General features: G+C 41.8%; 1 protein-coding gene across 8 annotated transcripts; it reads right to left on the bottom strand.

Moving 5' to 3' along the window:
* Window positions 1–374: 374 nt before the first annotated feature.
* Window positions 375–22,135, bottom strand: LOC114352797 (FAST kinase domain-containing protein 4). Of its 8 annotated transcripts, none has more exons than XM_028304533.1 (12): window positions 22,026–22,135; window positions 21,640–21,817; window positions 20,262–20,433; window positions 17,367–17,382; window positions 16,788–17,015; window positions 16,021–16,193; window positions 15,217–15,433; window positions 12,774–12,924; window positions 2,224–2,454; window positions 2,053–2,119; window positions 1,400–1,505; window positions 375–597 (listed from the first exon to the last, which is right to left on the bottom strand). In XM_028304533.1, exons 2-12 carry the CDS (start codon window positions 21,815–21,817, stop codon window positions 481–483), a joined length of 1,656 nt encoding a protein of 551 aa, XP_028160334.1. In that variant the 5' UTR covers window positions 22,026–22,135; the 3' UTR covers window positions 375–480. The 8 variants fall into 8 exon arrangements, with proteins under 8 accessions (XP_028160334.1, XP_028160333.1, XP_028160337.1 ...); XM_028304532.1 differs by lacking the exons at window positions 12,774–12,924; window positions 15,217–15,433; window positions 16,021–16,193; window positions 16,788–17,015 and adding exons at window positions 2,946–3,096; window positions 6,504–6,720; window positions 7,887–8,059; window positions 8,654–8,881; XM_028304536.1 differs by lacking the exons at window positions 12,774–12,924; window positions 15,217–15,433; window positions 16,021–16,193; window positions 16,788–17,015 and adding exons at window positions 2,946–3,096; window positions 6,504–6,720; window positions 7,887–8,059; window positions 8,654–8,881 and having other exon boundaries at window positions 21,652–21,817.
* Between the last annotated feature and the right edge of the window lie 494 nt (window positions 22,136–22,629).

Genomic DNA, 22,629 nt, shown 5'->3' with positions numbered 1-22,629 from the left:
AAGAAACACCCTGTATAAACTAAGTTAGGTACAAAACAAGATTATGATATCGATAGAGAATGCAATATGAATATGGATGAATACTTCAGGCTAACGAGTTGGCTATTGTTTGAGAAGAACGAATCTGGATGAAATTAAGCACTTCGTGCAAACGATATTTACTAGTAAATTAGATTGTATCTATGGTCTATTTCAAAGAAGCTGGCAACAAATACGTATAAAAGCATTATACATTTCATTTGTCATTTACATTCCTTAAATTGCCTGAACGGTTGTAAAGTCAAATTATTTACTAGAAATCAGGCAAAAATACGAAAAAGGTTTCACTGCCATATCATAGTCCGTAGACTTTTTAAGCCAGCTTTTTAATCTACTCTGATTACGTCATCCCGCTAGCGCCACCAAGCGGCGACGTCACAAACTACACCCTGAACTAAAGTGGACATACAATATGTACAAATACAACACATACATACACAACTACGCCGCCTTGTTGCCCACTAACTGTTGTAGTCGCGTATTGATGTATTGCACGCGGGACACTAGCTTATCTTTCGGGTTGAACTCGGTGTATGGGATTTGTAGCACTTTGAAGCCCTGAAAATGAAATAGAAATAATGTGTCTTCAGAGGTCTCAATCGCAAATTATTATGAACTGTTACTTCCAAAGTCTATGGTTTATGGCCAATTGCCTACAACTCAATGCTGTCACTTAAATGACAGATGTTAATTTTGAGCGGGACGTTGGAATTGAATCACGTGAAATAAAAACTTTTTTTTGTAAATTATGAAGTAAAAAGTGCATATTTTTGAGTTGTTTTTCTATTCGTTGCCAATGTGCAAGTGCAAGAATGTAACCATATTTTCATTGTTATAGAATCGTGCTAGAAATGTATACAGCTTTGCGCAACCAAACGGACACCAGGTTAGTAACTCTCTATAGAGCTGTATACATTTTGTTGATAGCGGCGACTGGTTGCGCCGCCATGGTGTCCCGGTGAAATATAGCCCTTACTATAGACAAGTTTCCTAAAAAATTTTTTTTAGTCCGTCATGTTTAATATCAAAAAATATTGGACACATATATTTTTATTTGTCAATCTAACAAATAATTACATAGTTATGGTGCGTTGAAGTTCCGCACGACGTCACAACGTGCGGCACTTTTATGCAAGCATTGACGTCACGGGCCTCTTCTTATGAACTTTGGCACGCTTTATCTCTTTAAATTTTCATTAGTTTGAAAAAGTGAAAAATACGTGTAGAGTATTTTTTGATAAGTTAACTGACGGACTAATTAAAACTCTTGCTTTTTGACCAAGGAAACATCCCTATTGGTGCGGATTAAGGAGCATACGTTTGCCCAGCAGTGGGCTACAGTGGGCCAGTGACGTCATACCTTGAGCTCAAGTAGACGTGCGCATAGATGGCAGAGGCCGAGCGGAGCGGGCGCGCGGCGCGTCATGTCGTGGTAGTCCAGGCCGAGCACTGCTATCCGGAATTTGCTGTGAAACAGACATATTGGGTCATTGACAATGTAAACAATATTCTAAAGCTAATCTGCTCTAAAGCCTGGTCCGTGAGCACGTAGAATTTTGTCCGATGACCCCAAACTATCGCTCGCGCGTAATTATGTTGCTGTCGCGCTCGCACACTCACTGCGGGCGCCCGTCGCACAGTCGCGACAGCAATATAATTACACGCGAGCGATAATGATGGGTTAGCTTGGGGTCATTGGACAAAATTCTACGTGCTCACGGACCAGGCTTTAAAAGATCTATGTTCTAGTCTTAATACGGATTTTGCTTATTAAGAATTTTGAACTATATAAGAAAAAATTGTTTCTTTCTTTCAAAAATTATATTCAGCTGTAACAGAATCAGTTTTCAAATAACTAAAATTTAGGTTTGAAGACCAAGTGACGTCACAGATATGTAATACTATACAAAATGTATGGAATTAATGGCCACGTGTCAAACACGTGCCATTCATATTCTGTCTAGATCTTTACATCTGCTAATATTAGAATACAATAAAGCAAATCTACCGTACCTTTTGTCATTTGCAGCTTTCTCTAATGGAACTGGGTGGCATTTTTCGTCTACCGCGAATTCAGCATCTAATATAAATAAACAACAATTATCACCAATACGTTTATCTGAAAAACCTAACTTCTAAAAATATACTTCTAGAATAGCCATTGCACCTTCATCCAAAACTTACCATACAAAAATCCCATGCCGGAATTACAGTCCTTCTTCAAGAAGGCATCAGCTGACACCAGAATTTTGAAGGTATCCATGATGCTCTGTACATATAGCGTCTTCTCTTTAGTGTAGACCACGGGGACTCCCACCGCTACGTCTTCTGGCAAACGCGGGGACTCCCCGGGGTATTTGAGGTTAAGATACGCGTCGATCATCATCAGCTTGCGACGCGCGGGTATCGGGATTTCTGGGGAATGAGGGTAGATTAATGGACTGTTGACTGTTTGTGGCTTTGTATGGTGTGCATAAAGAGTGTTTATAAATAGTCTCACTTAGAGTAGGCACCGACACCGTTGATTTTTAGTTGGCCGATAGTTGTGCCCGATTTTAAATTGTATGAAGAATCGGCCAAATCGAATCGGCGTAGTGTGCGCACTCCCATACATGCCCATACTGATCAACTGCCCGACTAAACTATCGGCCGACGAAAAATCAACGGTGTGCGCCTACTCGTATAGATCGTTTCATCCACGAAGACGCGCCCTACCAATTTTTGGTGTTTGATCCGAACAATACGAGCGTCATTAATTTTTAATTGGATTTTGTATATAGAACTTGGCACTCATTTAGATCTCCATTCTTTTTGCGGCGAAGCCCACAGGAAAGCATAATAATTTTTGTATTGAACTTGGCTCTCCTTTTTTACATTTGTTTTTGTGGGATATGGTTTACACCTACCTCCAGCGGACAGTAGTTTGTCGATGAATTCCGGCTGCAGCGTAGATTCCAGGTGCTGTCTGTTGGCTTTTTCTAGAGTTAGCAGCGAGAACACCAGGTCTAGCCACGCGGAAGGTTTGGATAGCTCGCCCTCTTTTAGGGATACTGCCGTCTGTAAGCAAACAAGTTGTGATTAGTCATCTTGAGTCGTGGTCCAGCCACAGGGGGTTTTGGACAATTATTTCTCTTACTACTCTCTCTCTCTCTCATTTTCTCTCTATCTCTCTCTTTCTCTCTCTCTCTCTTTCTCTCTCTCTCTCTCTATCTCTCTCTCTCATTTTCTCTCTCTCTCTCTCTCTTTATCTGGAATCTAATCAACATCCACCCCCATTCTTCTGGTGGATGTTGTGAGAGATGACTAACACCCGTATTCACAAACGATACTTACCTATGCAAAGCAGCAACGCTATGCGAAATGAGACATTTCTCAATGCGTTCCATATGACAAGCCTTTCAATTCATAAACAATACTTAAACGACCCTTGACTATGCAAAATCGGAGTGTTGAATAGAGTTCTGTGATTGGTTCGCTTATGTTACGCACTTCACTCCGCTAACTGACATGACATTCCTGTCATTCAAACGGTGCAACGGTTTATAAGTGTCGTTATTTTGTGGATTTGTGAATTAAATAATATAAATAAATATGGATAAAACTACAACTATCAGGTTAGTATGAATATTTCGATTAATAATAATAGTGAAAATCATGTTTCAATCATTATTTTTCAGATAAAAAAGCTGCCGTTTTCTTCTTCCGAAAGAGAGCTGCTGATTGTAGCTTAATAAGAGAAAGGCCTATTATTGAAGACAAGCATATTATTATCCTCTCTAAAATATCGAGTTGACGAAGCAGGCCTGGGAAACTCTAACAGTGGCTTACAATTCTCAACCATATTTTATGTTTCACAAAGGCTCACACATCAACTGAAAAGCTGCTGGAATAATTTAAAGACCCAAAGAATGAAAGAACTTTCTCAGGAATCAATCAAACGTTCTCAACACCCACTAGTAAGTAATGTTTTTAAAATATATAGTACGTAGATTTATGAGGAATAACTAAGCAGAATATACCTACTCAAAGGAATTAAATTCATAATTAATTTGCTTTTCAGGTAGGTATCAAGAAATTAAGATTAGTAGTAGCAAGAATGAAGATTAAGACAGAAACAAGAATCAAACGCACCACATTGAATAATATATAACAAGACCAGGCTTTGCACGAGTTGGGGCTACAAAGAGAAAAAATATTGATAGAAAGAGAAAACAATTTGTTAGAACATGAAAAAAAGCTTTATGATTTACAAATACATACAATTAAATTAGACATTGAAGATTGATGAAAATAAAACTTTATTAAAAATTTTATGTTTTATTTGCCACTAGCAACTGATACATTATGTAGGTGGCACTGGAAGGCCTCCTCGCAGTTAATTTCCTCAGGTCTTCTTTTATCAGTGGTAAAAGTATGAAAAGTACCCCATCATTGGAAAACCTAAACTAAATTCGTCTGAATTGTAATAATCAAAGGGATTTTGGGAATCCCGTATCACTTTTCTGGTCCTTATTCTACTTTGCTCATTGATATAATTATCAAATTCTTCTTCACTACTGTAATCCATTGTAAGATAATATTAATCGAATACAACCATAAATAAAGCAAACAAACCTCAAAAACGAGAATAACCTAAAAATTTTGACGTAAATAGACACTATGCGTTGCGTAATACAGCTCCCTGTCTACCTTAGCTTTGCGTTCATTCTAAGGGACGCATAGTGCTTGTCACCACTGAAGTATTGTCTATGAATAGGTTTTTGGGACCCTGTGCGTCAACGCGCACTATGAGGCCTCAAAGTAATGTTTGTGAATACGGGTGTAAGAAACAAATATGCAAAAATTAGACCTCCCTAACCCATCTGGCCAGTCTTCTAGGGCAGTTCATCAAGATTAACATTTAACAAAATTATCAGCAGTGAACACTATAAAATATGACATGATCATTATAGTGATGACGCCATTTTGATTCCCACCTGAAACAGCTCGCAGCCCGGCTCGCCTAACGCCGCTAGTGCTGCCTCGTGACGGTACTTCAGGAGACCGAGGGACACCACTATGGAGTTCACTAAGCCCAGTGGCTTACTAAGTTCAAGTGGCATGTCAGTACCAGAAACAGCGTGAGCGTTAACACCGCAGCCGCAACGCCACCCATGCATCTGATTCCGCCCACGCCGCTTCTTGACGGTACTTGAGAAGACCATCACTATAGACACTTAGTTTTTTTTTAAATATTATTAGCAATTTGTATTGCCTAAATTACTAATAGTCCCGTAGCCCCTCGTGTTAAGCTAAATAAGTTTGTGTTACGAGTGGTCTCACCACAATAGTCGAGCGGCGGTGGGATTCGAACCCGCGGTCTTCGGATCTCGAGTCGGCCAGTCCGACCCCGTCACCGTTCGGCTATCGTGGCTATATTCATATATTGACTAGCCACTGACCTGGAACAGCTCCTGGCATCCAGGAGGCTCGAAGTGCAAATACGCGAGCGTGACCACCGCAGCCTCGTGACGGCACTTGAGAAGACCCAGAGAGACCACTAAAGACACTATGGAGTACACCAAGTCACTGACCGTGAACAGCTCTTCGCAGTCCAGCAACTCAAAATGCATTTGCGCGACGCCATTAGTGCTGTTTCATGACGGTATTTGAAGAGACCGAGGGACACCACTATGGAGTTTACTAAGCCCAGTGGCTTACTAACCAAGCCCAGGTAGTGGCATGTCAGTACCTGGAACAGCTCCTCGCAGCCAGGCGGCTCGAAGTGACCACCGCAGCCGCCGCGTGACCGTGCTTGAGATACCCAGGGAGACCACCATAGACACTAGATGGAGTAAGGAACTGACCTGGAACAGCTCCTCACAGCCAGGCGGTACGACGTGCAGATGCGCGAGCGTGACCACCGCAGCCGCCACGTGACGGTACTCGAGGAGACCCAGAGACACTATAGACACTATGGAACAAGGTACTGACCTGGAACAGCTCCTCGCAGCCCGGCGGCTCGAAGTGCAGATGCGCGAGCGTGACCACCGCAGCCGCCGCGTCGCTAGCGCCCCCTCGTGACAGTACTTCAGTAGACCAAGAAACACTATAGACACTATGGAGTTCACAAGACACTGACCTGGAACAGCTCCTCGCAGCCAGGAGGCTCGAAGTGCAGATGCGCGAGCGTGACCACCGCAGCCGCCGCGTGACCGTGCTTGAGACACCCAGGGAGACCACCATAGACACTAAAGCCTGGTCCGTGAGCACGTAGAATCCCGTCCAATGACCCCAAGCTGCCCATCCTTGTGGCTCGCACGTAATTATGTTGCTGTCGCACTTGCACACTCACTGCGGGCGCGCGTCGCACAGTCGCGACAGCAATATAGTTACGCGCGAGCGATAAGGATGGGTAGCTTGGGGTCATTGGACGGGATTCTACGTGCTCACGGACCAGACTTTATATGGAGTAAGGAACTGACCTGGAACAGCTCCTCGCAGCCAGGAGGCTCGAAGTGCAAATGCGCGAGCGTGACCACCGCAGCCGCCGCGTCGCCCGCGCGTCCGCGCCGCGACACCCACGCGCCAAGTGCCGCTAATGCTGCCTCGTGACGGTACTTCAGAAGACCAAGAGACACCACTATGGAGTTCACTACTGAGGGCTTGTCTTTGTTGGCCGGCAGGGTCTCTATTACGTCACTGGAAAGAAGATTTATGCCTATGTTTGTGAATTGCTTATGACAGACTTGCGACCAAGATAATGGTCGGCTGGGATCTAACATTAGAGTTTGAGTCTTAAAGTGTCCACGCTAGCGCTGCCTCGTGGCGGTACTTGAGGAGACCAAGAGACACCACTATGAAGTTCACTACTGAGGGCTTGTCTTTGTTGGCTGGCAGGGTTTCTATTACGTCACTGGAAAGAACATATATTAGACCTATGTTAGTGAATTGCTTATGACAGATTTGCGACCAAGATAATGGTCGGCTGTGATCTAACATTAGAGTTTAAGCCATAAAGTGCCCCACGCTAGCGCTGCCTCGTGGCGGTACTTCAGAAGACCAAGAGACACCACTATGGAGTTCACTACTGAGGGTTTGTCTTTGTTGGCCGGCAGGGTCTCTATTACGTCACTGGAAAGAACATTTATGCCTATGTTTGTGAATTGCTTATGACAGACTTGCGACCAAGATAATGGTCGGCTGGGATCTAACATTAGTTTGAGTCATAAAGTGTCCACGCTAGCGCTGCCTCGTGATGGTACTTGAGGAGACCGAGGGACACCACTATGGAGTTCACTACTGATGGCTTGTCTTTGTTGGCTGGCAACTCTATTAGGTCACTAAAAAGAATGAATGAATATAGAATTAGAGACCAAAGCAATTGGATTAAATCCATCCACCGTTTAAATAGTAACGCTCAGCGCCAATAGCGCCACCACATGACGGTGTTTGAGAAACTTTAGCGACATCACTAAAGCCTTGATCACACGTACCGAGTAATCGGGCGAGACAGTGCTCTCGGCCGAGTACTCGGTGAGTATGAACATAGCGCCGTGTGAACAGCTACTCGTTTACATCACTGTATCGACCGAGTAAACATTTTACTGTCTCGCCCGTTTACTCAGTACGTGTTATCAAGGCTTATGGAGTTCACTAGTGATAGCTTGTGTTTAACAGAGTTCTCATACTTGAGAAGTCCCAGCAAGTACACTATGGACTTCACTCTCGACATCTTGGTCACTTTTTAACACAGTATGCAATTTTTCCAATGAATATCACAGCAATTTATATCTTGGTCTAGTTTATCAGAGCTTCTAGACCTTTAAAAAATCAAAATGTCTTGCCAAGTTCATTACAATACTTACTTGCATATCCTGTCCAAAAGCACAGGGTCTGGGAAGTTTAGTGAGGCCATGGAGAATAACAAATCAGCTGACTTCTTCAGGTCAATGACTTCGGCCTGCCGCGTGATGTTGTGTGAGAGAGCGCGCAACAGAGGCGTGCTCCTTCTGCCTTTGTGTTGGAGAGCTTTCATTACCTGGAGATAAGATAAATAGTGGCTGGGGTTATTCTAACAAAGAAGACAAAATTGTTTAAGGCCTGCCGGGCTAGGATACGCGTCGTGATACACTTTATCGATGTCACCGTAATATTGTGAATTCCGTCAGATTATAATCTGACGTAGTTAGATTACAATCTAACCTAACCTAACCCACTGTTAGTTTACAATCTCACGCGTTATATTATAAACTGACGGAGTTCACAATTTCGCGTTGACATCGACGTCAAAATGTGTATGGGCAAAATCGATAAAATGGTGTGATAAACGATTATCGCGGCGCGCATCCTAGGCCTACTGGTTCAGACAGCGATAATCGCGCGATTGCTGGGCAGTTCTCTAATAGTGCGTCCACACTGGGCGCACGGGCTCGCGTGGCACAGGGCATCGCTAATGAGAACCACCAAAAAGCGCGCGGGTATCGCGTGTATCTGAATAGCAGGCAAAAGCAGGCAATAGCAATACTTGAAGAACAAAGCAGTTCTATTACTAATACTGAATAAGTATTAATAATAATAATTTGATTATCATATTTATCATCTAGCTAGATAACTGTCAAACTTATTTACCTACCTTTATCATTTGTGGTAACGTCAAATTAGCAATAAGCCTTGCAGCCTCATCGTCTCCTGTGATCCCAAGTACAGTGCTGAGGTCCTCAGCCATGGTCAGAGAGCTTATCGCCTGGGTCGTCTGTGTCCTAGCCAGAATGCGACAGAGTTTTAGGAAGCGGGGATCCTTTTCAAAGTCTGCTAGCTTCACTTTATTGCTGTTAGACCAGTCGGATAGGATTGATACCATCTGGAATACAAGGTGGGACATTATTATTATGTTGAAAAAACTTATGGGCATTTTTGTTATTTGAAGAATATTGCATGTTGAACAGAGGTTTCATCCAAAAATCATTCTCTTGAAAATATTTTTGTCAGATTGCCTCTTCTGACTTAAGTATTTTAACAGCCACTGCATTCTGTGCATACATTGTGCAATGTGCATAGGCCAAATACCAGCACATTAAGTGGTGTATATGCATGTTTCTATTTATAGTAAAATTAATGATAGATAGTAAACCCTATCCAAAGTAAGCACCCTAAAACTGAAAACCCAAACAAATAAATTTATTTGAAGAGTTTTCAGTTATACGTACTATACCTTAAGAGCATGTCGCCTCGATACCACANGGGGCCGTTCAAGTATTACGTAAGCAGATTTCTTACCATTTTTTACCCCCCCGCCCCCCTTGTCATCAAAAGTAAGCAAAGCACTTACCCCCTCCCCCTATGCTTACGTAAACATTTTTAGTTATAAATGTTTTTTATATTGTCATTTTTAAAATAGGAACATTCATGAAAATATTAGGTTTAACTGATACACATAGAGTAAGGGACCAAAAAATATAATAATATGCGGACTACGAGACTCAAATTTCAATGGGCAGTGTCGGCACGAGAGTTAATTATTAGACAAGTGAATAGCGCACGGTAATTTCCCTAATGTGCGGTAATTCCCCTAATCAGTTCTCAAAGCGAGTGCCTACGCATATGTATTATTTGCGGGAATCCCCGAAAAAACGTAAAAAACTAACGATGACGTAATCATCATCTAGACCCCCCTACCCCCATGTCATCCAAAATAAGCAAAACAGAGACCTCCCCACCCCCCCTTGGTGCTTACGTAATACTTGAACGGCCCCTAAACCAGGTTACCTATAATAATATTTTTTCGTTAATTTATGAAAATACCTATCAAATTAGCCCGTAATCCTGAATCCTGATACATAAAGTTAGCCTATTAATTTAACACAGGTACGACTGTACTCAGTGTTGCACTATCAAATGCAATTGACGCGCCTCTATGCCAGGGTTTTTATGTTCCTGGTCAGGCTATAAAATCTTTTTTTTTTATTCTTTGGCAATGTGCAACAGTGCAAGTGGAAGAATGTTTTGCCATATTTTCATTGCTAGAGAACCGTGCTAAAAATGTCTTTTATGTATTTACATATTTCATAACGAATGCTTAGTCCTCAAGATACAGGATTACCTAGTTTGGGTAGTAGTCTTTCTATTTCAAAATCAAAAATCAAAATCAAAATCAAAAATATTTATTCAGTTTAGACCACAAGTGGCACTTATGAACGTCAATAGAAAATAATAAAAAAAGAAAAGGTAGCCCTTATGGGGCACTTTACATGTCTCCTTATCTTTTGGGCCCTACCAGCGCTTCGAGACAAACATATGGCAAGTGCTGAGAAGAAACGCCGGAACAAACTCAGTCACCACTATTTTGGTAATAAAGGTTTTATAATCTAAGTGTTAGATGACAATTCTAAAAGCAAACAGGCACACACCGGACACGTCTGCCCAGCAGTGGGATACAATGAGTCAAGTTACATTTACTATTTGTGCGGATTAAGGAGCATACGTTTGCCCTGCAGTAGGATACAATGAGTCAAGTTTCATTTACTACTGGTGCGGATTAAGGAGCATACGTTTGCCCAGCAGTAGGATACAATGAGTCAAGTTACATTTACTATTGGTGCGGGTTAAGGACTATACGTTTGCCCAGCAGTAGGATACAATGAGTCAAGTTACATTTACTATTTGTGCGGATTAAGGAGCATACGTTTGCCCAGCAGTGGGCTACAGTGGGCCAGTGACGTCATACCTTGAGCTCAAGTAGACGTGCGCATAGATGGCAGAGGCCGAGCGGCGCGGGCGCACGGCGCGTCATGTCGTGGTAGTCCAGGCCGAGCACTGCTATCCGGAATTTGCTGTGAAACAGACATATTGGGCCATTGACAATTTAAACCAATATTCTAAAGCTCTAAAAGATCTACAGCCGTAACAGAATCTGTTTTCAAATTACTGTAAAATTAAATTGATAACAACTAAGGCCGGCAATACACGGACCGCTTGAAGCAGTCAGGGTCGACAGCTTCAAGCTGCGACTGCACAGTGAACTGCAGAGTTCTATGGACGCACATACACGAACCGCTCGAGCGGTTGCAACTGATTCGGGCGGTCGACAGCACGGTGAGTTTTCATCGTGCGGTCAAGCAGTCGCCAGCCATACACTGACTGCTCGAGCTGTCGACAGCTCTCGCGCAGTTACCTCCGCCCACTTTCTTCATACCACGGCGCGAGCGCTTGTGATTTGTTGAGCAGTTAATACCAACTGCTCGAGCAGTTATCACTGGCAGCTTCAAGCTGTTGACTACTGATCGAGCTGTCCGTGTCTGGCGGGCCTTAGACTGTCAAATTACGTTATTGATACATATAGAGCCAATACAATGAACTGTCCCACCTGTGACATTGACAGGGGGCGCCACCGTCAATACCAGATCGCTGATTCCGATTTTTGCCATGTTGGAAACTATATAATGGAACGATGGTGGCGCTCCCCTGTCAATGAGTTTGGTGGGACAGTTCAGCGTAGGTCATCTATAACGCCGCGCTATACAAATGTATGGGATTAATGGCCGCGTGTCAAACACGTGCCATTAAAATTAGGTCTAGATTTTCACACTTTCCAATAGTAGAATAAAATAAAGCAAGTACCTCTTGTCATTTGCAGCTTTCTCTAATGGAACTGGATGGCATTTTTCGTCTACCGCGAATTCTGCATCTAAAATAAAACAAAAAAATTACAACATCACCAATACATTTATCCGAAAAACCTAACTTCAAAAACATACTTCTAGAATCGCCATTCCATCTTCATCCAAAACTTACCATACAAAAATCCCATGCCGGAATTACAGTCCTTCTTCAAGAAGGCATCAGCCGACACCAGAATTTTGAAGGTATCCATGATGCTCTGCACATATAGCGTTTTCTCTTTAGTGTAGACCACGGGGACTCCCACCGCTACGTCTTCTGGCAAACGCGGGGACTCCCCGGGGTATTTGAGGTTAAGATACGCGTCGATCATCATCAGCTTGCGGCGCGCGGGTATCGGGATTTCTGGGGAATGAGGGTAGATTAATGGATTGTTGACAGTTTGTTTTCATTATTAGGACATGACAAATACGTATATAAATAAAGTAAAATTGTGTTTAGATCGCCTGGTTTTCATACCTAATAGTTAGCTCCACTGGCGATTGGCATGACTCCTGCCGATTCAACGCTTCACAGTTGGCGCCACTGTCTTCACCACTAGCAGTGTAAATACAAATGAGTAGGTCATCTTCATAGAAACGCACGGGCGCGGTATGTATGTGAGTGCGCCAACACGTATGCGGCGCGCACGCACACACTGACAAAATACTCATTTGTATTTACTCTGCCACTAAAGCCCGGTCCGTGAGCACGTATAATTTTGTCCAATGACCCCTAGCTACCCATCCTCATCGCTCGCACGTAATTATATTGCTGTCGCGACTGTGCGACGGGCGCCCGCAGTGAGTGTGCGAGCGCGATAGCAACATAATTACGCGCGAGCGATAAAGATGGGCAGCTAGGGGTCATTGGACAAAATTCTACGTGCTCACGGACCAGACTATAGTAAGTGACAGAGACGATACTCTACAGTCTACAGTGGTACCAATTGGTGAGCGCTAAAACGATAGGCTCGTGTCTGAAACTAGGGTTTTGTGGCAACTCACATGAATACATGATAGAAGAAAAGGTGATTACGAGTATTTAGCAAATCAATCAAACATCGACCTTAAGCCCGCGCCATAGAGTCCACTCACCTCCAGCAGACAGTAGCTTGTCGATGAACTCCGGTTGCAGCGTAGACTCCAGGTGCTGTCTGTTGGCTTTTTCTAGAGTTAGCAGCGAGAACACCAGGTCTAGCCACGCGGAGGGTTTGGATAGCTCGCCCTCTTTTAGGGATACTGCCGTCTGTAAGCAAACAGGTTGTGATTAATCGTTTTGTATCTTGGTCTAGCCACGGGGGGTTTGGACATTTCTTTCTCTTACTTACTACTCTCTCTTTCTATTTCTTCTCTCTCTCTCTTTATCTAGAAACTAATCAACATCCACCCCCACTTTTCTGGCGGATATTGTGAGAGACGACTAAGAAACAAATATGCGAAAATTAGACCTCCCTAACCTATCTGGCCAGTCGCCTAGGGCAGCTCATCAAGATTAACATTTAACAAAATTAGATAGGGTGGTCCTTCAGCCGTGAACACTATATGACATGATCATTATAATGATGACGCCATTTTGTTTACGTCACGCCACGCGCCGCCAGCGCCGCCTCGTGACGGTACTTGAGGAGACCCCGAGACACCACTAGACTATGGAGTTCACAAGACACTGACTGGAACAGCTCCTCGCAGCCCGGCGGCTCGAAATGCAAATATGCGAGCATCTGACTCCGCAAGCGCTGCCTTGATACTTTTTTTTTTATGCATAACAAGGCAGGTATTTGACCACAATCGCACCTGATGTTAAGTGGGATGCAGTCTAGGATGGTACTTGAGGACACTAAGGATATCACTAAGGCACTGACCTGGAACAGCTCCTCGCAGCCCGGCGGCTCAAAGTGCAGATGCGCGAGCGTGACCACCGCAGCCGCCGCGTCGCTAGCGCCCCCTCGTGACAGTACTTCAGGAGACCAAGAAACACTATAGACACTATGGAGTAAGGAACTGACCTGGAACAGTTCCCCGCAGCCCGACGGTTCGAAGTACAGATGTGCGACACCCTCGGGCCTAGCGTCGCCAGTGCTGACTCATGACGTGACGGTACTTCAAGAGACCCAGAGATACCACTATGGAATTTACAAGAAACTGACCTGGAACAGCTCCTCGCAGCCCGCCGCGCTCGAAGTCAAATATGCGAATGTCACCACCTGTCACGCGCCTAGCGCTACCTCGTGACGGTTCTAAGGAGACACAAAGAGACCACCATAGAGTCAACTAAGATACTGACCTGGAACAGCTCCTCGCAGCCCGGCGGCTCGAAGTGCAGATGCGCGAGCGTGACCACCGCAGCCGCCACGTGACCGTGCTTGAGATACCCAGGGAGACCACCATAGACACTAGATGGAGTAAGGAACTGACCTGGAACAGCTCCTCACAGCCAGGAGGCTCGAAGTGCAAATGCGCGAGCGTGACCACCGCAGCGGCCGCGTCGCTAGCGCCCCTTCGTGACAGTACTTCAGGAGACCAAGAAACACTATAGACACTATATGGAGTATGGCACTGATCTGGAACAGTTCGAAGTTCAAATGCGCGACAACCTCGGGCCTAGGGTCGCCAGTGCTGACTCAGGACGTGACGGTACTTCAAGAGTCCCAGAGACACCACTATGGAGTTTACAAGGAACTGACCTGGAACAGCTCCTCGCAGCCCGGCGGCTCGAAGTCAAATATGCGAATGTCACCACCTGTCACGCGCCTAGCGCTACCTCGTGACGGTTCTAAGGAGACACAAAGAGACCACCATAGAGTCAACTAAGATACTGACCTGGAACAGCTCCTCGCAGCCCGGCGGCTCGAAGTGCAGATGCGCGAGCGTGACCACCGCAGCCGCCGCGTGACGGTGCTTGAGACACCCAGGGAGACCACCATAGACACTAGATGGAGTAAGGAACTGACCTGGAACAGCTCCTCGCAGCCAGGCGGCTCGAAGTGCAGATGCGCGAGCGTGACCACCGCAGCCGCCGCGTCTCTAGCGCCCCCTCGTGACAGTACTTCAGGAGACCCAGAGACACTATAGACACTATGGAACAAGGAACTGACCTGGAACAGCTCCTCGCAGCCAGGCGGCTCGAAGTGCAGATGCGCGAGCGTGACCACCGCAGCCGCCGCGTCTCTAGCGCCCCCTCGTGACAGTACTTCAGGAGACCCAGAGACACTATAGACACTATGGAACAAGGAACTGACCTGGAACAGCTCCTCGTAGCCAGGCGGCTCGAAGTGCAGATGCGCGAGCGTGACCACCGCAGCCGCCGCGTGACGGTACTCGAGGAGACCAAAGGACACTATAAACACTATGGAGTAAGAGACACCCAGAGAGACCACCATAGACACTAGATGGAGTAAGGAACTGACCTGGAACAGCTCCTCGCAGCCCGGCGGCTCGAAGTCAAATATGCGAATGTCACCACGTGTCACGCGCCTAGCGCTACCTCGTGACAGTACTTCAGGAGACCAAGAGACACTATATGGAGTAAGGCACTGACCTGGAACAGCTCCTCGCATCCAGGAGGCTCGAAGTGCAAATGCGCGAGCGTGACCACCGCAGCCGCCGCGTCGCCCGCGCGACCGCGCCGCGACACCCACGCGCCAAGCGCCGCCAATGCTGCCTCGTGGCGGTACTTCAGAAGACCAAGAGACACCACTATGGAGTTCACTACTGAGGGCTTGTCTTTGTTGGCCGGCAGGGTCTCTATTACGTCACTGGAAAGAACATTTATGCCTATGTTTGTGAATTGCTTATGACAGACTTGCGGCCAAGATAATGGTCGGCTGTGATCTAACATTAGAGTTTGAGTCATAAAGTGAAGTGGGTCCTAATTCAGCTTGCAAGATTCCACCCATACAAATTTGAGCCAGTCACTATATTATGACGTCACGCGCATAAAATGGCGGGCCGGCCGCCGCCCGCACCTTTAAAATTCAATATCTTGGAAACTAATTGACGTATCGAAATAATTCTTTCACGTGTATTTTTTATTTTTAACAGAGAGTACAGTATTCAATCCATCCACCGTTTAAATAGTAAAGCTCAGCGCCAATAGTGCCACCACATAACGGTGCTTGAGAAACTTTAGCGTCATCACTATGGAGTTCACTGATAGGTTGTTTTTGTTCTCATACTAAGTCCCAGAAGGTCCGGTATGGAATTCACTCTCTATATCTTAGCCACTTTTTAATACAGTATGCAATTTTTCGAATGAATACCACAGCAATTTATATCTTGGTCTAGTTTATCAGAGCTTCTAGTCCTTTAAAAAATGTCTTGCCAATTTAATTACTATACTTACTTGCATATCCGGTCCAAAAGCACAGGGTCTGGGAAGTTGAGTGATGCCATGGAGAATAACAGATCAGCTGACTTCTTCAGGTCAATGACTTCGGCCTGTCTCGTGATGTTGTGCGAGAGAGCGCGCAATAGAGGTGTGCTCCTTCTGCCTTTGTGTTGGAGAGCTTTCATTACCTGGAGATAAGATAAATAGTGACAGGGGTTATTCTAACAAAGGAGACAAAATTGTTTAAGGCCTGCCGGGCTAGGATACGCGTCGTGATACACTTTATCGATGTCACCGTAATATTGTGAATTCCGTCAGATTATAATCTGACGTAGTGAGATTACAATCTAACCTAACCTAAACCACTGTTAGTTTACAATCTCACGCGTTATATTACAAACTGACGGAGTTCACAATTTCGCGTTGACATCGACATCAAAATGTGTATGGGAAAAATCGATAAAATGGTGTGATAAACGATTATCGCGGCGCGCATCCTAGGCCTACTGGTTCAGACAGCGATAACCGCGCGATTGCTGGGCAGTTCTCTAATAGTGCGTCCACACTGGGCGCACGGGCTCGCGTGGCACAGGGCATCGCTAATGAGAACCACCAGAAAGCGCGCGGGTATCGCGTGTATCTGAATAGCAGGCAAAAGCAGGCAATAGCAATACTTGAAGAACAAAGCAGTTCTATTACTAATACTGAATAAGTATTAATAATAATAATTTGATTATCATATTTATCATCTAGCTAGATAACTGTCAAACTTATTTACCTACCTTTATCATTTGTGGTAACGTCAAATTAGCAATAAGCCTTGCAGCCTCATCGTCACCCGTGATCCCAAGTACAGTGCTAAGGTCTTCCGCCATGGTCAGAGAGCTTATCGCCTGGGTCGTCTGTGTCCTAGCCAGAATGCGACAGAGTTTTAGGAATCGGGGGTCCTTTTCAAAGTCTGCTAGCTTCACTTTATTGCTGTTAGACCAGTCGGATAGGATTGATACCATCTGGAATACAAGGTGGGACATTATTATTATGTTGAAAAAACTTATGGGCATTTTTGTTATTTGAAGAATATTGCATGTTGAACAGAGGTTTCATCCAAAAATCATTCTCTTGAAAATATTTTTGTCAGATTGCCTCTTCTGACTTAAGTATTTTAACAGCCACTGCATTCTGTGCATACATTGTGCAATGTGCATAGGCCAAATACCAGCACATTAAGTGGTGTATATGCATGTTTCTATTTATAGTAAAATTAATGATAGATAGTAAACCCTATCCAAAGTAAGCACCCTAAAACTGAAAACCCAAACAAATAAATTTATTTGAAGAGTTTTCAGTTATACGTACTATACCTTAAGAGCATGTCGCCTCGATACCACAGAGTTTTCAGCCACAACGAGCAGGCTGTTAATGTCAGTCGCTTTCTGTATCTGACTGTCCAACATCTGGCCTTTGTTCGGCTTCAATGATTTGTGAGTTGGCTTCTTCTTGTCGTCAGACTCTGGCGAATTAAGTGACGCAAAGGCTGCTGCTACTAGACCTGGAATTATTTGATTCGTTGTTGAGAATACATAAAAAAAATATTACCAGAGATCAATGAGTAAAGCATGTAGGAATGGACATCTATGGACTGTGATAATAATGATAAAGTTGGTATAGGTTAGGCTAGGTTAGGACTTGCTGATCAACCTCTGTAGCTCAGTATTTAGACCAGTCATCCAAAAAGCACCCACCCATGATCATAGGTTTGATTTCCACCTACGCCAGGCATCTATTTTAAATGAAAAATCATGTTCAAATAGATGAAATTACTATAACAAGTGATACAAAACTGATATGTTTATGTTAATAAGTCTTGATTTACAACATGCACAGAGACTAAATGGTAAACATCTGAATCAATAGTGAAATTCTAATTTTACTTCATGAGATGAGATGATATTATAAAACATTCAGTGACACAGTGTACAGATAAATACCATCATCAAGATAAGTGTGGTGCTTTGTGCGAACACATCAGTCAACTAGCCAGGAGTTTTCCAAACTACTGTGTAACTTGTGATGGCAATTCACACCCCACCTTTGTTTATACCTGAGTCGTCCTTAGTATCCACGATATTTGGAGGTACTTTATCGGTGATACTTCTGGAGGAGTCACCCTTATCAGTCTTCAGTACTGTCACTCCAGGGCCGGAATATTTACGAATGGTGGCCCTGGTTCCTAACCTCCAAATAATAGCACCACTGAATTTCAACATCTAAAACAAAACCGTACACATCCATATTAATTTTTATTTGTAACTACACTTAGAACTTCAATTACACACTGAAAAATTGATATTTTACAGCAAAAATCACTCAAAAACTTAGCAAAACACATCTTCTTACATCACGAAAACTTATATCAAATACAATTTGGTAACAATAACAATGTAATAGATAATTATTGAAAACTGATTAAATTACCTTTTAAACGGAAGTATTTAGATAGTTTTAGGAAAATAATCCAAATTTTAAATCATTGAAATGTAATTTAATTTTTTGACAACGACTGACATAACTTTTTTGGTATTGCCATTTTTACAAATTGTATGATTAGGCTGCAGCAGAGAGCAGAAATTCTGGGCTGCAGTCGATTAGATTACGATAAGAGCTTTGAATAATTTTTATCAATATTCATTCAGCAACTTCAATTAGGGTACATATTACATAAATGATAGTATTTTTATAAAGTTCCTTTGAAAACCACCTAAATAAATATTAAAGTTGGATAAAAGAACAAAACGCAAACTAGTGACGTCCTCTTTTCTTTAAGACATTAATATTCAGAATCGAATTATTTGATCAAATCGTGACAATTTGAGATATTTTATTTTTATTTAATATTTTTGTTAAAATTATAATAATAGACTTAAGCTTCAGGAGTTTACAATCTAAATATCTTTAAGAAAAACAATAAATATTAAAGTCCCTCATTATGTACTTTAAATCCAATGAACTGCTAGCCAGTTTAACTCAGATTTTAGAGAAATTAGGCAATTTGGAAGTTAAAAGCAAAACATACGTAGTCCCACAATGACACCGGATACACTCTTTTATGCTCTTTACCGGATACTCCCGGGAGTCCCGGGCATGGGACATGGGATTAAGTAAGATGGGATGGGCATAAAAGGCGCATCGGAAAAGTCTGTTATGATGATCTTTAAAAAAATCACTAAAATTGGTCATCTTCTCAATACTCACTAAACTTTTCTTCATTCTTCATAAAATTCAGATTTTTATTTATATTGCGATCATAATCGGACATCAGTCAAAAACGATGACTCTCGAATCGAACAGCGCTCTTCACTATTTCTTAAAATTTGCGAAGCGGCTGTGCGTGGGAGATTTGTTGTGATATTTTGATTATATTATTTTACAAAATATACTGAAACCAAGTGTATAAAACATTTACAATGGTAAGTTTTGAAATACTGTATCGTTATTATTACTACCATTACATAAAATTGATAAACATTTGCAATTTCAAGAACATTTTTGACAGTGGTCTTCTAACGATTTTGGCTTTACGAATAATTTCTTACTGGTTCTTTGTTTATACTGAGCTTGAAGTAATTAGTAAATCCTAACGTTGCAACTAACATGCGACGGGGCTTAAACGTTTATGTAAACAATGAGTTTTCAATATTTTCCCTGCCTACCTTCATGAACTTTTATGTTTTGTGATTAATCATCTTGTTCTTTAGATACCGGTGGAATCTAAGCCATAAATAACTATACTTGGTCAATAAACGATAAATTTATTCTATTTAAATATTAAGTCCACGAGATAATGTAGGATCCTCAAGGTCCACAATAAAATTATATCTTGTATCAACTATTTACTATGCTTGTATTATTATCATGTGTTTACAGAATGATTTGGGAGTGTAGTACTCACCTTAAATGCCCTTTTAATATAAAACAATGCTTATTTGTAACTGTTTGCATTAGAAAGATATTATTATGTTTCAGATGTATCTCTGTATTTACAGAGTTCTGTAGCGAAACTCAAGTATGTATATTATAGCTATGAGTGATCAGATTCATCATCATAAGACCGATATTTTGATATTATTAGTAGTTGTCAAAGTCAAAATTTCTTTATTTGTTTAGACTAATAAATAGTTCTTACAAATCGTCAGAACCACTGATTTAAATAACAATAATAAAATCATTATAATTAAATATTATTTATTTAATGNCGCCTCGAGACCACTGAGTTTTCAGCCACAACGAGCAGGCTGTTAATATCAGTCGCTTTCTGTATCTGGCTGTCCAACATCTGGCCTTTGTTTGGCTTCAATGATTTGTGAGTTGGCTTCTTCTTGTCGTCAGACTCCGGCGAATTAAGTGACGCAAAGGCTGCTGCTACTAAACCTGGAATTATTTAATATGTTGTTGCAAATACATAAAGAAAATACGAGAGATCAATGAGTAAAGCATGTAGGCCTTATCGCCACTTGCTTCTCTAATTGACATAACTGAGAAGAGAGAAAAATTTTCAGGCGATTATAATAGACAGATCGATTCGTCTTGCAAAATTGATTAAGAAGCTGTAGATAACTCAGTAAAAAAAAAAATTCAGATACATCAGTTAGAGAAGCAAGCGACGTTATATGTAGACATCTATGGGCTGTGATAATAATGATAATGTTGGCATCACTTGATTTATAATAAAAATATTTATGTTTCATTTAAATAACCTATCGACCAGGTAAGATGGGACTTGTTGACTCCACACAAATTTGTCACGGAACCAATTTCAGTCTAGATCGATAACCCTATATAACCGGATAAATAGAATACTGCATATCTACAACATGTCCTGTAATGAAGCTAAGAAAAAAATTTACGACTGGTTGAAACAGATGGACTATATGGAAACTGAAAAACTATTGATTTGTGAATTATGATCTTAATTAAAACCAGTGCGTTAATTTCTTATTTCATTCTTATTCATAGAGATTTTTATAAAAATTTGTTTATAACATATTGCTGAGCTTCGTGGAATTGTTAAACGTAAAATTATTAGTTACCTACTCATGTTAGAAATTTTAAACATTGTGAAGAGCAGCTTTATCCTAGGACAAGTTTTTAAAAACTTAAATGGATAAGGCTAATTTGTAATGACAATGTAACATGTGTTTCATAATAAAATATTTGTATTTATTTGTATTTGTATTTGTTGATCAAGCTCAGTAGTTAGACCAGTCATCCAAAAAGCACCCACCCATGATCATAGGTTTGATTTCCACCTACACCAGGCATCTATTTTAAATGAAAAATCATGTTCAAATAGAGAGAGACTATAACAAGTAATACAAAACTGAATATATATTATGTTTATGTTAATAAGCTTTTTGATTTACAAAATGCACAGAGACTAAATGGTAAAGATCTGAATCAATAGTGAAATTCTAATTTTACTTCATGAGATGAGGTGATATTATAACATTCAATGACACAGTGTACAGATAAATACCATCATCAAGATAAGTGTGGTGCTTTGTGCGAACACATCAGTCAACCAGTCAGGAGTTTGCCAAACTACTGTGTAACTTATGATGGCAATTCACACCCCACCTTTGTTTATACCTGAGTCGTCCTTAGTATCCACGATATTTGGAGGTACTTTATCGGTGATACTTCTGGAGGAGTCACCCTTATCAGTCTTCAGTACTGTCACTCCTGGGCCGGAATATTTACGTATGGTGGCCCTGGTTCCTAACCTCCAAATAATAGCACCACTGAATTTCAACATCTAAAACAAAAGAGTACACATCCATATTAACTTTTATTTGTAACTACACTTAGAACTTCAATTACACACTGAAAAAATGATATTTTACAGCAAAAATCACTCAAAAACTTAGCAAAACACATCTTCTTACATCACGAAAACTTATATCAAATACAATTTGGCAACAATAACAATGTAATAGATAATAATTGAAAACTGATTAAATTACCTTTTAAACGGAAGTATTTAGATAGTTTTAGGCAAATAATCCAAATTTTAAATCATTGAAATGTAATTTAATTTTTTGACAACGACTGACATAACTTTTTTGGTATTGCCATTTTTACAAATTGTATGATTAGGCTGCAGATTAGATTATGATAAGAGCTTTGAATAATTTTTATCAATATTCATTCAGCAACTTCAATTAGGATACATTTTACATAAATTTTATAAAGTTCCTTTGAAAACCACCTAAATAAATATTAAAGTTGGATAAAAGAACAAGACGCAAACTAGTGACGTCCTCTTTTCTTTAAGTCATTAATTTAGAATCGAATTATTTGAATTTGATCAAATCATGACAATGAAGAATGTTCACTAATTTTGTTTTTTAGCTTTCTGTATTCTCTGTTAAAAATAAAAAATACACGTGAAAGAATTATTTCGATACGTCAATTAGTTTCCAAGATATTGAATTTTAAAAGTGCGGGCGGCGGCCGGCCCGCCATTTTATGCGCGTGACGTCATATTACAGTGACTGGCTCATATTTGTATGGGTGGAATTTTGCAAGCTGAATTAAGACCCACTTCCAGCCAACCGATTAAGCTGA

Source organism: Ostrinia furnacalis, unplaced genomic scaffold (genome assembly GCF_004193835.3).
Source record: "Ostrinia furnacalis isolate ACB-3 unplaced genomic scaffold, ASM419383v2 OfSCF1453, whole genome shotgun sequence".
Lineage (NCBI taxonomy): Eukaryota > Metazoa > Arthropoda > Insecta > Lepidoptera > Crambidae > Ostrinia > Ostrinia furnacalis.
This window is presented reverse-complemented; position numbering and strand designations above follow the sequence as displayed.

Excerpts from the sequence above, each read along its gene's own strand:
- LOC114352797 (XM_028304533.1), bottom strand. The coding sequence starts at position 21,817 with ATGTTGAAATTCAGTGGTGCTATTATTTGGAGGTTAGGAACCAGGGCC. Across the intron at positions 2,455-12,773 it reads CAAGCTACTGTCTGCTGGAG|AAATCCCGATACCCGCGCGT; the intron begins GTGAGTGGACTC and ends CTCATTCCCCAG. Across the intron at positions 1,506-2,052 it reads AAAGCTGCAAATGACAAAAG|CAAATTCCGGATAGCAGTGC; the intron begins GTACGGTAGATT and ends TCTGTTTCACAG.